This window comes from Physella acuta, unplaced genomic scaffold (genome assembly GCF_028476545.2).
Source record: "Physella acuta isolate Inbredline_101_S28 unplaced genomic scaffold, ASM2847654v3 ptg000081l, whole genome shotgun sequence".
In the NCBI taxonomy this organism is placed as follows: Eukaryota; Metazoa; Mollusca; class Gastropoda; family Physidae; genus Physella; species Physella acuta.
This window is the reverse complement of record NW_026731601.1, coordinates 700597-716543: the sequence shown is the minus strand read 5'-3', so window position 1 is coordinate 716543 and position 15947 is coordinate 700597. Positions and strand designations below refer to the sequence as shown.

At 44.2% G+C, this 15947-nt stretch overlaps 1 protein-coding gene across 6 annotated transcripts in view; it reads right to left on the bottom strand.

Annotated features, from left to right (window-relative positions):
* Positions 1-764: 764 nt before the first annotated feature.
* LOC131957425 (TPR repeat-containing protein DDB_G0287407) overlaps positions 765-15947 on the bottom strand; it is a 46116-nt gene continuing 30933 nt past the window's right edge. For 5 of the 6 annotated variants that reach the window (XM_059322254.1, XM_059322245.1, XM_059322228.1 and 2 more), the window contains exons 20-24: positions 9601-9744; positions 8463-8543; positions 8177-8281; positions 4794-4964; positions 765-4135 (exon numbers count right to left, since the gene is read on the bottom strand). In XM_059322254.1, the coding sequence (XP_059178237.1) occupies positions 2933-4135; positions 4794-4964; positions 8177-8281; positions 8463-8543; positions 9601-9744 (1704 nt within the window). In that variant the 3' untranslated portion in view covers positions 765-2932. The remainder of the gene's footprint in view (positions 4136-4793; positions 4965-8176; positions 8282-8462; positions 8544-9600; positions 9745-15947) is intronic. The other variant, XM_059322273.1, reaches the window with a different exon arrangement.

The following is a 15947-nucleotide window of genomic DNA, read 5'->3' as shown; positions in this document are numbered from 1 at the left end:
CCTTATATGTGGGAGAAATCATTTATTTTCCCATCATGACACACAGTGTGGGAGAAATCATTTATTTTCCCATCATGACACACAGTGTGGGAGAAATCATTTATTTTCCCATCATGACACACAGTGTGGGAGAAATCATTTATTTTCCCATCATGACACACAGTGTGGGAGAAATGCTTCATTTATTTTCCCATCATGACACACAGTGTGGGAGAAATGCTTCATTTATTTTCCCATCATGACACACAGTGTGGTGGAAATACTACACTCAGAAAAGAACCAATAGGGTGGATTGTGGCCGGCGCATCACACTGAACCCAAATCACAAAAAAAAAAAACCCACCACAAAGTTTCCTGGTTGACTCGCTGGGAGCCTCACACAATCACATGGTGATGGGAGCCTCACACAATCACCAGATGGTGATGGGAGCCTCACACAATCACCAAATGGTGATGGGAGCCTCACACAATCACCATTTGGTGATGGGAACCTCACACAATCACCATTTGGTGATGGGAGCCTCACACAATCACCAAATGGTGATGGGAGCCTCACACAATCACATGGTGATGGGAGCCTCACACAATCACCATTTGGTGATGGGAGCCTCACACAATCACCATTTGGTGATGGGAGCCTCACACAATCACCAAATGGTGATGGGAGCCTCACGCAATCACCAAATGGTTATTGCAGCAACAAAAACATTCACCAATTATTTTTATATTTCAATGAAATATTTAATAATGAAAAGAGTGCCATGAATGGATGCAATCAAACAATTTCAAAGACTTAGGAGGCTTATAACAGATTTGATGCATAGAATTGGACTCTAGTCTTAGAGGACTGCAAGCGAACCACCTGGATGACAGGTTGTCCAACATTGGTGATTAAAAAGCACAAACACAGTTGGCTAATTTTCAAGACAATCTGTTGATTTAATTTAAAGAACTAAGTAGAACAGATCTTCATCATTGAAATTGTAGCACAGCCATCAAACATGATGTTCTATTTATAACACAAGAAACTTATCACTATATACAAAATCTAAAACATGTCTTTCTACAGTAACATGCATCACAACTTTTCTAACAATAAGCAGATGCAGGCCTAATACTGTCCAGGTAACTCCACACATCTTCATATATACATACACATTAGTCCACACTTGATATATATACATACAGTTAGTATATTAAAAAATACACAGCTTAATAACATACTTCATCAGTAGATACAAATAACAATGTGTCTTGCACACCTTATCTCAAACAACAAAATATTTCTTTGTCCAAGATTAAAAAAAAACTTATCCCAGACAGGAAGTGTCTAGACTACAACGCAGACCAGACAGGAAGTGTCTAGACTACATACCAGACAGGAAGTGTCTAGACTACAACGCAGACCAGACAGGAAGTGTCTAGACTACAACCCAGACAGGAAGTGCCTAGACTACAACCCACACCAGACAGGAAGTGTCTAGACTACAGACCAGACAGGAAGTGCCTAGACTACAACCCACACCAGACAGGAAGTGTCTAGACTACAGACCAGACAGGAAGTGCCTAGACTACAACCCAGACCAGACATGAAGTGTCTAGACTACAGACCAGACAGGAAGTGCCTAGACTACAACCCAGACCAGACATGAAGTGTCTAGACTACAGACCAGACACAGCCTAGAGCAGAAGAATGTACCCACTAGCAGCCAATTCAAACATTTAAGGAGAGTCCCTGAGTTGTTACATAAGTTTATTGTGCACAACCAACACGACACAGCTGACATGACACAACCAACACAACACGGCTGACATGACACAACCAACACAACACGGCTGACATGACACAACCAACACGACATGGCTGACATGACACAACTAACACGACACGGCTGACATGACACAACCAACACGACACAGCTGACATGACACAACACAACATGGCTGACATGACATGACACAACCAACACGACACAGCTGACATAACACAACATGGCTGACATGACATGACACAACCAACACGACACAGCTGACATGACACAACCAACACGACACAGCTGACATGACACAACACAACATGGCTGACATGACATGACACAACCAACACGACACAGCTGACATAACACAACATGGCTGACATGACATGACACAACCAACACGACACAGCTGACATGACACAACACAACATGGCTGACATGACACAACCAACACGACATGGCTGACATGACATGACACAACCAACATGACACGGGTGACATGACATGACCAACACGACACGGCTGACATGACACAACCAACACGACACAGCTGACATGACATGACACAACCAACACGACACAGCTGACATGACATAACCAACACAACACGGCTGACATTAGACAAATAAATAATATGATATGATAAGAAACAAACAGGGACATGACACAGGCACCTTTCTTTATAATGCAAAAACTGAGACAAATTCTCAAATCCGTGTTTTAGTAGGTAGTAACTATAGGCGGATCAAACACAATTTTGTAATAATGAAAAAAAAAAAAAAAACTGGGACAGATCAACATTTACACTAAGACAGACTAACAGATAGTTGTTTGGTCCAAAATATGACACAGGCTGAAAAGAATGAGTAGATAAGTCAATAGCTTGGTGACAAGTTACTTGTACTGGACAATTTGTGAGGAGTGAGTTCAAGTCAGTGGGATGAGACTAGAGGCTGGACAGCAGCAAGCGCTGGCCTGTTGTCCTGTGGACAGCAGCAGCAAACGCTGGCCTGTTGTCCTGTGGACAGCAGCAAGCGCTGGCCTGTTGTCCTGTGGACAGCAGCAAACGCTGGCCTGTTGTCCTGTGGACAGCAGCAAATGCTGGCCTGTTGTCCTGTGGACAGCAGCAAGCGCTGGCCTGTTGTCCTGTGGACAGCAGCAAACGCTGGCCTGTGCTATGTCCTGTGGTAGCTGCTGCTACCATCATTGTTCTCAGGTCCTCCAGAATTCTCATCTCCAACAAACCTGTTATCCACGGCTTGGATATATCTGGCATCCAAGGATTCAAGCACAGAAAATCTATTATCCACTTCTTCAGAAAAAGCAAATTCTAAAACTGGCTGCTCCTCAACAGTGAGTTCATCAGGCCCAGCGGCACCATCCCCAGCAATAATGTACTGCTCATCATAGTCCTCAAAATTGTCATCATAAAAGTTTTCACTGTCTGAATGTCCTTCGTGGTCAGAATCTTCAGCGTTCTCACCATCATTCTCTTCATCACTAGCTACATATCCATTGGCAAACACCTGGCTTATACTGTCAGCTGAGCTGTTGGGTGTTAGCCTGTTCCTGTCAGCTGAGCTGTTGGGTGTTAGCCTGTTCCTGTCAGCTGAGCTGTTGGGTGTTAGCCTGTTCCTGTCAGCTGAGACCAATCTGTTGAAGGATTCATGTTCCCGGAGCGAGGCCACAACATGAGGAGAGTAGGTCCCAGCAGCCCCCCCACTGGAGGCCAAGTCTAGCACTCGGTTGGTCAGCTCTTCTAGGACTGTGTCGCTGGCGGACCTGCTGGACACTGGCAGGTCAGCAGGGCTGGCTGGCAGGACAGTTGTGCTGTCTGCCCCTCTGTGTCTGCCTAGCCTGGCCTGCTGAGGTCTGCTGTCTGCCCCGTCTCTGGCGCAACTGCTTCTACTTAGAGTTAACTCCCTGAGCAAGTTGTCGAAGCGATAGATCAAGTCGCTGGGACTCTCTGACCTTTGGTTGCTGTCTGAGTGTGCAGGTGGGATGTTGGTGTGGACCTCCAGCTGCTCTGTGGAGGGTGGCATCCTCCTAATGGCGTTGCTCCTCTCAAGTCTGGACCTCTGGTAGCTGGAGGTGTCCCTGGGCCTGTTACGCTGACCCCCAGCTGGGGCAGGTCTGTCTGAAGCTGGGGCATGAGAGTGAATGTAGCCAACAGATTCCAGATAGGAGTTTGGCAAGAGGGGAACAATATTGAAGAGCGGTGTTGTTGGGGTGGGCTGGCTAGAGTCACTGGGTGTGGCAGTTAGGGGGGTCTCCAGCGTGGCCTCGTCCTGGCTGACTATAAGGATGTTGTTGAGGGTGTCGTCATAGCTGTGCTCCATCTCACACGACTCAGACCTCTCATCCTCTTCTTCTGTTTCCTACAGTCAAATATGGACAGCTCAGCCTCATTCATTAACTCAACAATCAAAGGGTATGGCTAGGTTTTAACTTAAGGGTCAAAAGAGAGACAACCTACCACCAGCTGCTAGGGTCAACAATGGGACAACCTACCACCAGTTGCTAGGGTCAACAATGAGACAACCTACCACCAGCTGCTAGGGTCAACAATGGGACAACCTACCACCAGTTGCTAGGGTCAACAATGAGACAACCTACCACCAGCTGCTAGGGTCAACAATGAGACAACCTACCACCAGTTGCTAGGGTCAACAATGGGACAACCTACCACCAGTTGCTAGGGTCAACAATGAGACAACCTACCATCAGTTGCTAGGGTCAACAATGAGACAACCTACCATCAGTTGCTAGGGTCAACAATGAGACAACCTACCACCAGTTGCTAGGGTCAACAATGAGACAACCTACCATCAGTTGCTAGGGTCAACAATGAGACAACCTACCATCAGTTGCTAGGGTCAACAATGAGACAACCTACCACCAGTTGCTAGGGTCAACAATGAGACAACCTACCACCAGTTGCTAGGGTCAACAATGGGACAACCTAATACCAGTTGCTAGGGTCAATGATGAGACAACCTACCATCAGTTGCTAGGGTCAACAATGAAACAACCTACCAATAATTGCTCATCATCCTCCACCCATTCTCCAAGCTCCATTGCTATCCTGCGGTACCTGGACTCCCTGAGGACGCCTTTAGCCCTTAAAGTTTTGGGGTGGTCTGGTCCCATAATCTCTTCACTGAGCCTGGCCCACTTCTTGAAGTACTGGTAGGATCTCCTGTAATCCTGCACACACCAGATGTCACAACTTTAGCACCTCACTTACACCAAATACAAACACAACTTTAGCATGGCACTTACATCAAATACAGACACAACTTTAGCCAGCACTTACATCAAATACAGACACAACTTTAGCACGGCACTTACATCAAATACAAACACAACTTTAGCCATCACTTACATCAAATACAGACACAACTTTAGCACGGCACTTACATCAAATACATACAACTTTAGCACAGCACTTACATCAAATACAGACACAACTTTAGCATGGCACTTACATCAAATACAGACACAACTCTAGCACGGCACTTACATCAAATACAGACACAACTCTAGCACGGCACTTACATCAAATACAGACACAACTCTAGCATGGCACTTACATCAAATACAGACACAACTTTAGCACGGCACTTACATCAAATACACCACTTTAGCACGGCACTTACATCAAATACAGACACAACTTTAGCACAGCACTTACATCAAATACAGACACAACGTTAGCACGGCACTTACATCAAATACAGACACAACTTTAGCACGGCACTTACATCAAATACACAACTTTAGCACGGCACTTACATCAAATACAGACACAACTTTAGCACAGCACTTACATCAAATACAGACACAACTTTAGCACATCACTTACATCAAATACAGACACAACTTTAGCACGGCACTTACATCAAATACACAACTTTAGCACGGCACTTACATCAAATACAGACACAACTTTAGCACGGCACTTACATCAAATACAGACACAACTTTAGCCATCACTTACATCAAATACAGAAACAACTTTAGCACGGCACTTAATCAAATACAGACACAATTTAGCACGGCACTTACATCAAATACAGACACAATTTAGCATGGCACTTACATCAAATACAGACACAACTTTAGCACAGCACTTACATCAAATACAGACACAACTTTAGCACGGCACTTACATCAAATACAGACACAACTTTAGCACGGCACTTACATCAAATACACAACTTTAGCACGGCACTTACATCAAATACAGACAAAACTTTAGCACAGCACTTACATCAAATACAGACACAACTTTAGCACGGCACTTACATCAAATACAGACAACTTTAGCACGGCACTTACATCAAATACAGACACAACTTTAGCACAACACTTACATCAAATACAGACACAACTTTAGCACGGCACTTACATCAAATACACAACTTTAGCACGGCACTTACATCAAATACAGACACAACTTTAGCACAGCACTTACATCAAATACAGACACAACTTTAGCCATCACTTACATCAAATACAGAAACAACTTTAGCACGGCACTTACATCAAATACAGACACAACTTTAGCACAGCACTTACATCAAATACAGACACAACTTTAGCACGGCACTTACATCAAATACAGACACAACTTTAGCACGGCACTTACATCAAATACACAACTTTAGCACGTCACTTACATCAAATACAGACACAACTTTAGCACAGCACTTACATCAAATACAGACACAACTTTAGCACATCACTTACATCAAATACAGACACAACTTTAGCACGGCACTTACATCAAATACAGACAACTTTAGCACGGCACTTACATCAAATACAGACACAACTTTAGCACAACACTTACATCAAATACAGACACAACTTTAGCACGGCACTTACATCAAATACAGACACAATTTAGCACGGCACTTACATCAAATACAGACACAATTTAGCACGGCACTTACATCAAATACAGACACAACTTTAGCATGGCACTTACATCAAATACAGACACAACTCTAGCACGGCACTTACATCAAATACAGACACAACTCTAGCACGGCACTTACATCAAATACAGACACAACTTTAGCACGGCACTTACATCAAATACACAACTTTAGCACGGCACTTACATCAAATACAGACACAACTTTAGCACAGCACTTACATCAAATACAGACACAACTTTAGCACGGCACTTACATCAAATACAGACACAACTTTAGCACGGCACTTACATCAAATACACAACTTTAGCACGGCACTTACATCAAATACAGACACAACTTTAGCACAGCACTTACATCAAATACAGACACAACTTTAGCACGGCACTTACATCAAATACAGACAACTTTAGCACGGCACTTACATCAAATACAGACACAACTTTAGCACAACACTTACATCAAATACAGACACAACTTTAGCACGGCACTTACATCAAATACACAACTTTAGCACGGCACTTACATCAAATACAGACACAACTTTAGCACAGCACTTACATCAAATACAGACACAACTTTAGCCATCACTTACATCAAATACAGAAACAACTTTAGCACGGCACTTACATCAAATACAGACACAATTTAGCACGGCACTTACATCAAATACAGACACAACTTTAGCCATCACTTACATCAAATACAGACACAACTTTAGCACAGCACTTACATCAAATACAGACACAACTTTAGCACAGCACTTACATCAAATACAGACACAATTTAGCACGGCACTTACATCAAATACAGACACAATTTAGCACGGCACTTACATCAAATACAGACACAATTTAGCACGGCACTTACATCAAATACAGACACAACTTTAGCACAGCACTTACATCAAATACAGACACAACTTTAGCACGGCACTTACATCAAATACAGACACAACTTTAGCACGGCACTTACATCAAATACACAACTTTAGCACGGCACTTACATCAAATACAGACACAACTTTAGCACAGCACTTACATCAAATACAGACACAACTTTAGCACATCACTTACATCAAATACAGACACAACTTTAGCACGGCACTTACATCAAATACAGACAACTTTAGCACGGCACTTACATCAAATACAAACACAACTTTAGCACAACACTTTCATCAAATACAGACACAACTTTAGCACGGCACTTACGTCAAATACAGACACAATTTAGCACGGCACTTACATCAAATACAGACACAATTTAGCACGGCACTTACATCAAATACAGACACAACTTTAGCACAGCACTTACATCAAATACAGACACAACTTTAGCATGGCACTTACATCAAATACAGACACAATTTAGCACGGCACTTACATCAAATACAGACACTTGTAAAAAAAGGATCACTGCAGGTGCTACTTGCCATGCATGACGACACGCCTGGATAAATCAAGCTCAACTTGCCTTATTATCCTCATAGACAATGCCAATATTGATGTAGAGTCGGGAAGTCAAAATGTGCAGCTCCCCGTACATTTGCATGCAAAGTTCCATGGCTTGATTATAGAGCTAGGAGACAAGACACTAACATTATAACACACAAAGCTGACACAAGACATACAACTAATATAAGACACAAGACACACAACTAATATTATAAGACACAAGACACAACTAATATTATAAGACACAAGACACACAACTAATATTATAAGACACAAGACACACAACATCCTAGTTGCCGGCCTACCTTAAGTTGCTCCATGCTCCCTCTTGGTGCTAGAACTCCTTTGGTCATTAAAGCTTCAGCATAGTGTCCCATATCACTCAGCTGAAGATGGTCACACAGGTTTGATATTCTAAGTCTGTGTGATATTCTACTCTAATTTTGTCTGTGTGATATTCTACTCTACTTTTGTCTGTGTGATATTCTACTCTAATTTTGTCTGTGTGATATTCTACTCTAATTTTGTCTGTGTGATATTCTACTCTACTTTTGTCTGTGTGATATTCTACTCTACTCTTGACTGTGTGATATTCTACTCTAATTTTGTCTGTGTGATATTCTACTCTAATTTTGTCTGTGTGATATTCTACTCTACTTTTGTCTGTGTGATATTCTACTCTAATTTTGTCTGTGTGATATTCTACTCTAATTTTGTCTGTGTGATATTCTACTCTAATTTTGTCTGTGTGATATTCTACTCTAATTTTGTCTGTGTGATATTCTACTCTAATTTTGTCTGTGTGATATTCTACTCTACTTTTGTCTGTGTGATATTCTACTCTAATTTTGTCTGTGTGATATTCTACTCTAATTTTGTCTGTGTGATATTCTACTCTAATTTTGTCTGTGTGATATTCTACTCTAATTTTGTCTGTGTGATATTCTACTCTAATTTTGTCTGTGTGATATTCTACTCTAATTTTGTCTGTGTGATATTCTACTCTACTTTTGTGTGTGATATTCTACTCTACTTTTGTGTGTGATATTCTACTCTACTTTTGTCTGTGTGATATTCTACCCTAACTTTGTCTGTGTGATATTCTACTCTACTTTTGAGTGTGATATTCTACTCTACTTTTGTGTGTGATATTCTACTCTACTTTTGTCTGTGTGATATTCTACCCTAATTTTGAATGTGTGATATTCTACTCTACTTTTGTGTGTGATATTCTACTCTACTTTTGTCTGTGTGATATTCTACTCTACTTTTGTGTGTGATATTCTACTCTACTTTTGTCTGTGTGATATTCTACCCTAATTTTGAATGTGTGATATTCTACTCTACTTTTGTGTGTGATATTCTACTCTACTTTTGTCTGTGTGATATTCTACCCTAATTTTGCCCTGAAAATAGATTGTGGCAAAAAGTATTGTCGGTTACCTCCAGAAATATTTTGAGTGCCCTGTCGATGTACTTGTTGCCCTCAGTGACAGCATCAGGACCGGTCAGCTCTGTCCCCCCGCCACAAGCGTCCCAACTTTTCATGTTGAAGGCAAGTCTCATTAATGACATGCCAAGCTTGAACTGCAATACAACAGGAGTCAACCACACGTGTTGAGCACAACATAAACCACACGTGGTGAGCACATAAACCACACGTGGTGAGCACAACATAAACCACACGTGGTGAGCACATAAACCACACGTGGTGAGCACAACATAAACCACACGTGGTGAGCACAACATAAACCACACGTGGTGAGCACAATATAAACCACACGTGGTGAGCACATAAACCACACATGGTGAGCACAACATAAACCACACGTGGTGAGCACAACATGAACCACACGTGGTGAGCACAACATGAACCACACGTAGTGAGCACATAAACCACACATGGTGAGCACAACATAAACCACACGTGGTGAGCACAACATAAACCACACGTGGTGAGCACAATATAAACCACACGTGGTGAGCACATAAACCACACATGGTGAGCACAACATAAACCACACGTGGTGAGCACAACATGAACCACACGTGGTGAGCACAACATGAACCACACGTAGTGAGCACATAAACCACACATGGTGAGCACAACATGAACCACATGTGGTGAGCACAACATAAACCACACGTGGTGAGCACAACATAAACCACACGTGGTGAGCACATAAACCACACATGGTGAGCACAACATAAACCACACGTGGTGAGCACAACATAAACCACACGTGGTGAGCACAACATAAACCACATGTGGTGAGCACATAAACCACACGTGGTGAGCACAACATGAACCACACGTGGTGAGCACAACATAAACCACACGTGGTGAGCACATAAACCACACGTGGTGAGCACAACATAAACCACACGTGGTGAGCACATAAACCACACGTGGTGAGCACAACATAAACCACACGTGGTGAGCACAACATAAACCACACGTGGTGAGCACAACATAAACCACACGTGGTGAGCACATAAACCACACGTGGTGAGCACAACATAAACCACACGTGGTGAGCACAACATGAACCACACGTGGTGAGCACAACATAAACCACACGTGGTGAGCACAACATAAACCACACGTGGTGAGCACAATATAAACCACACGTGGTGAGCACATAAACCACACGTGGTGAGCACAACATAAACCACACCTGGTGAGCACATAAACCACACGTGGTGAGCAGAACATAAACCACACGTGGTGAGCACATAAACCACACGTGGTGAGCACAACATAAACCACATGTGGTGAGCACAACATAAACCACACGTGGTGAGCACAACATAAACCACACGTGGTGAGCACATAAACCACACGTGGTGAGCACATAAACCACACGTGGTGAGCACATAAACCACATGTGGTGAGCACATAAACCACACGTGGTGAGCACAACATAAACCACACGTGGTGAGCACAACATAAACCACACGTGGTGAGCACATAAACCACACGTGGTGAGCACATAAACCACACGTGGTGAGCACATAAACCACACGTGGTGAGCACAACATAAACCACATGTGGTGAGCACAACATAAACCACACGTGGTGAGCACAACATGAACCACATGTGGTGAGCACATAAACCACACGTGGTGAGCACAACATAAACCACATGTGGTGAGCACAACATAAACCACATGTGGTGAGCACATCATAAACCACATGTGGTGAGCACAACATAAACCACATGTGGTGAGCACAACATAAACCACACGTGGTGAGCACAACATAAACCACATGTGGTGAGCACAACATAAACCACACGTGGTGAGCACATAAACCACACATGGTGAGCACAACATAAACCACACGTGGTGAGCACAACATGAACCACATGTGGTGAGCACAACATGAACCACACGTGGTGAGCACATAAACCACACATGGTGAGCACAACATGAACCACATGTGGTGAGCACAACATAAACCACACGTGGTGAGCACAACATAAACCCCATGTGGTGAGCACAACATAAACCACATGTGGTGAGCACATAAACCACACATGGTGAGCACAACATAAACCACACGTGGTGAGCACAACATGAACCACACGTGGTGAGCACAACATGAACCACACGTGGTGAGCACATAAACCACACATGGTGAGCACAACATGAACCACATGTGGTGAGCACAACATAAACCACACGTGGTGAGCACAACATAAACCACACGTGGTGAGCACATAAACCACACATGGTGAGCACAACATAAACCACACGTGGTGAGCACAACATAAACCACACGTGGTGAGCACAACATAAACCACATGTGGTGAGCACATAAACCACACGTGGTGAGCACAACATGAACCACACGTGGTGAGCACAACATAAACCACACGTGGTGAGCACATAAACCACACGTGGTGAGCACAACATAAACCACACGTGGTGAGCACAACATAAACCACACGTGGTGAGCACATAAACCACACGTGGTGAGCACAACATAAACCACACGTGGTGAGCACAACATAAACCACACGTGGTGAGCACATAAACCACACGTGGTGAGCACAACATAAACCACACGTGGTGAGCACAACATAAACCACACGTGGTGAGCACAACATAAACCCCATGTGGTGAGCACAACATAAACCACATGTGGTGAGCACATAAACCACACATGGTGAGCACAACATAAACCACACGTGGTGAGCACAACATGAACCACACGTGGTGAGCACAACATGAACCACACGTGGTGAGCACATAAACCACATGTGGTGAGCACAACATAAACCACACGTGGTGAGCACAACATAAACCACACGTGGTGAGCACATAAACCACACGTGGTGAGCACATAAACCACACGTGGTGAGCACATAAACCACATGTGGTGAGCACATAAACCACACGTGGTGAGCACAACATAAACCACACGTGGTGAGCACATAAACCACACGTGGTGAGCACAACATAAACCACATGTGGTGAGCACAACAAAAACCACACTTGGTGAGCACAACATGAACCACATGTGGTGAGCACATAAACCACACGTGGTGAGCACAACATAAACCACATGTGGTGAGCACAACATAAACCACATGTGGTGAGCACATCATAAACCACATGTGGTGAGCACAACATAAACCACATGTGGTGAGCACAACATAAACCACACGTGGTGAGCACAACATAAACCACACGTGGTGAGCACAACATAAACCACACGTGGTGAGCACATAAACCACACATGGTGAGCACAACATAAACCACACGTGGTGAGCACAACATGAACCACACGTGGTGAGCACAACATGAACCACACGTGGTGAGCACATAAACCACACATGGTGAGCACAACATGAACCACATGTGGTGAGCACAACATAAACCACACGTGGTGAGCACAACATAAACCCCATGTGGTGAGCACAACATAAACCACATGTGGTGAGCACATAAACCACACATGGTGAGCACAACATAAACCACACGTGGTGAGCACAACATGAACCACACGTGGTGAGCACAACATGAACCACACGTGGTGAGCACATAAACCACACATGGTGAGCACAACATGAACCACATGTGGTGAGCACAACATAAACCACACGTGGTGAGCACAACATAAACCACACGTGGTGAGCACATAAACCACACATGGTGAGCACAACATAAACCACACGTGGTGAGCACAACATAAACCACACGTGGTGAGCACAACATAAACCACATGTGGTGAGCACATAAACCACACGTGGTGAGCACAACATAAACCACACGTGGTGAGCACATAAACCACACGTGGTGAGCACAACATAAACCACACGTGGTGAGCACAACATGAACCACACGTGGTGAGCACAACATAAACCACACGTGGTGAGCACAACATAAACCACACGTGGTGAGCACAATATAAACCACACGTGGTGAGCACATAAACCACACGTGGTGAGCACAACATAAACCACACGTGGTGAGCACATAAACCACACGTGGTGAGCACAACATAAACCACACGTGGTGAGCACATAAACCACACGTGGTGAGCACAACATAAACCACACGTGGTGAGCACAACATAAACCACACGTGGTGAGCACAACATAAACCACACGTGGTGAGCACATAAACCACACGTGGTGAGCACATAAACCACACGTGGTGAGCACATAAACCACATGTGGTGAGCACATAAACCACACGTGGTGAGCACAACATAAACCACACGTGGTGAGCACAACATAAACCACACGTGGTGAGCACATAAACCACACGTGGTGAGCACATAAACCACACGTGGTGAGCACATAAACCACACGTGGTGAGCACATAAACCACACGTGGTGAGCACAACATAAACCACACGTGGTGAGCACAACATAAACCACACGTGGTGAGCACAACATAAACCACACGTGGTGAGCACATAAACCACACGTGGTGAGCACAACATAAACCACACGTGGTAAGCACAACATAAACCACACGTGGTGAGCACATAAACCACACTTGGTGAGCACATAAACCACACGTGGTGAGCACAACATAAACCACACGTGGTGAGCACAACATAAACCACACGTGGTAAGCACAACATAAACCACACGTGGTGAGCACATTAACCACACGTGGTGAGCACATAAACCACACGTGGTGAGCACAACATAAACCACACGTGGTGAGCACAACATAAGCCACACGTGGTGAGCACAACATAAACCACACGAGGTGAGCACATAAACCACACGTGGTGAGCACAACATAAACCACACGTGGTGAGCACAACATAAACCACACATGGTGAGCACAACATAAACCACACGTGGTGAGCACAACATAAACCACATGTGGTGAGCACATAAACCACATGTGGTGAGCACAACATAAACCACACGAGGTGAGCACAACATAAACCACATGTGGTGAGCACAACATAAACCACATGTGGTGAGCACATAAACCACACGTGGTGAGCACAACATAAACCACACGTGGTGAGCACAACATAAACCACACATGGTGAGCACAACATAAACCACACGTGGTGAGCACAACATAAACCACATGTGGTGAGCACATAAACCACATGTGGTGAGCACAACATAAACCACACGAGGTGAGCACAACATAAACCACATGTGGTGAGCACATAAACCACACGAGGTGAGCACATAATAAACCACATGTGGTGAGCACAACATGAACCACACGTGGTGAGCACATAAACCACACGTGGTGAGCACAACATAAACCACACGTGGTGAGCACAACATGAACCACATGTGGTGAGCACATAAACCACATGTGGTGAGCACAACATAAACCACACGAGGTGAGCACAACATAAACCACATGTGGTGAGCACAACATGAACCACACGTGGTGAGCACATAAACCACACGTGGTGAGCACAACATAAACCACATGTGGTGAGCACATAAACCACACGTGGTGAGCACAACATAAACCACACATGGTGAGCACAACATAAACCACACGTGGTGAGCACAACATAAACCACATGTGGTGAGCACATAAACCACATGTGGTGAGCACAACATAAACCACACGAGGTGAGCACAACATAAACCACATGTGGTGAGCACATAAACCACACGAGGTGAGCACAACATAAACCACATGTGGTGAGCACAACATGAACCACACGTGGTGAGCACATAAACCACACGTGGTGAGCACAACATAAACCACACGTGGTGAGCACAACATGAACCACATGTGGTGAGCACATAAACCACATGTGGTGAGCACAACATAAACCACACGAGGTGAGCACAACATAAACCACATGTGGTGAGCACAACATGAACCACACGTGGTGAGCACATAAACCACACGTGGTGAGCACAACATGAACCACACGTGGTGAGCACAACATAAACCACACGTGGTGAGCACAACATAAACCACACGTGGTGAGCACATAAACCACACGTGGTGAGCACAACATAAACCACATGTGGTGAGCACATAAACCACACGTGGTGAGCACAACATAAACCACACGTGGTGAGCACATAAACCACACGTGGTGAGCACAACATAAACCACGCGTGGTGAGCACATAAACCACACGTGGTGAGCACATAAACCACATGTGGTGAGCACATAAACCACACGTGGTGAGCACATAAACCACACGTGGTGAGCACAACATAAACCACACGAGGTGAGCACAACATAAACCACATGTGGTGAGCACATAAACCACATGTGGTGAGCCCAACATGAACCACACGTGGTGAGCACATAAACCACACATGGTG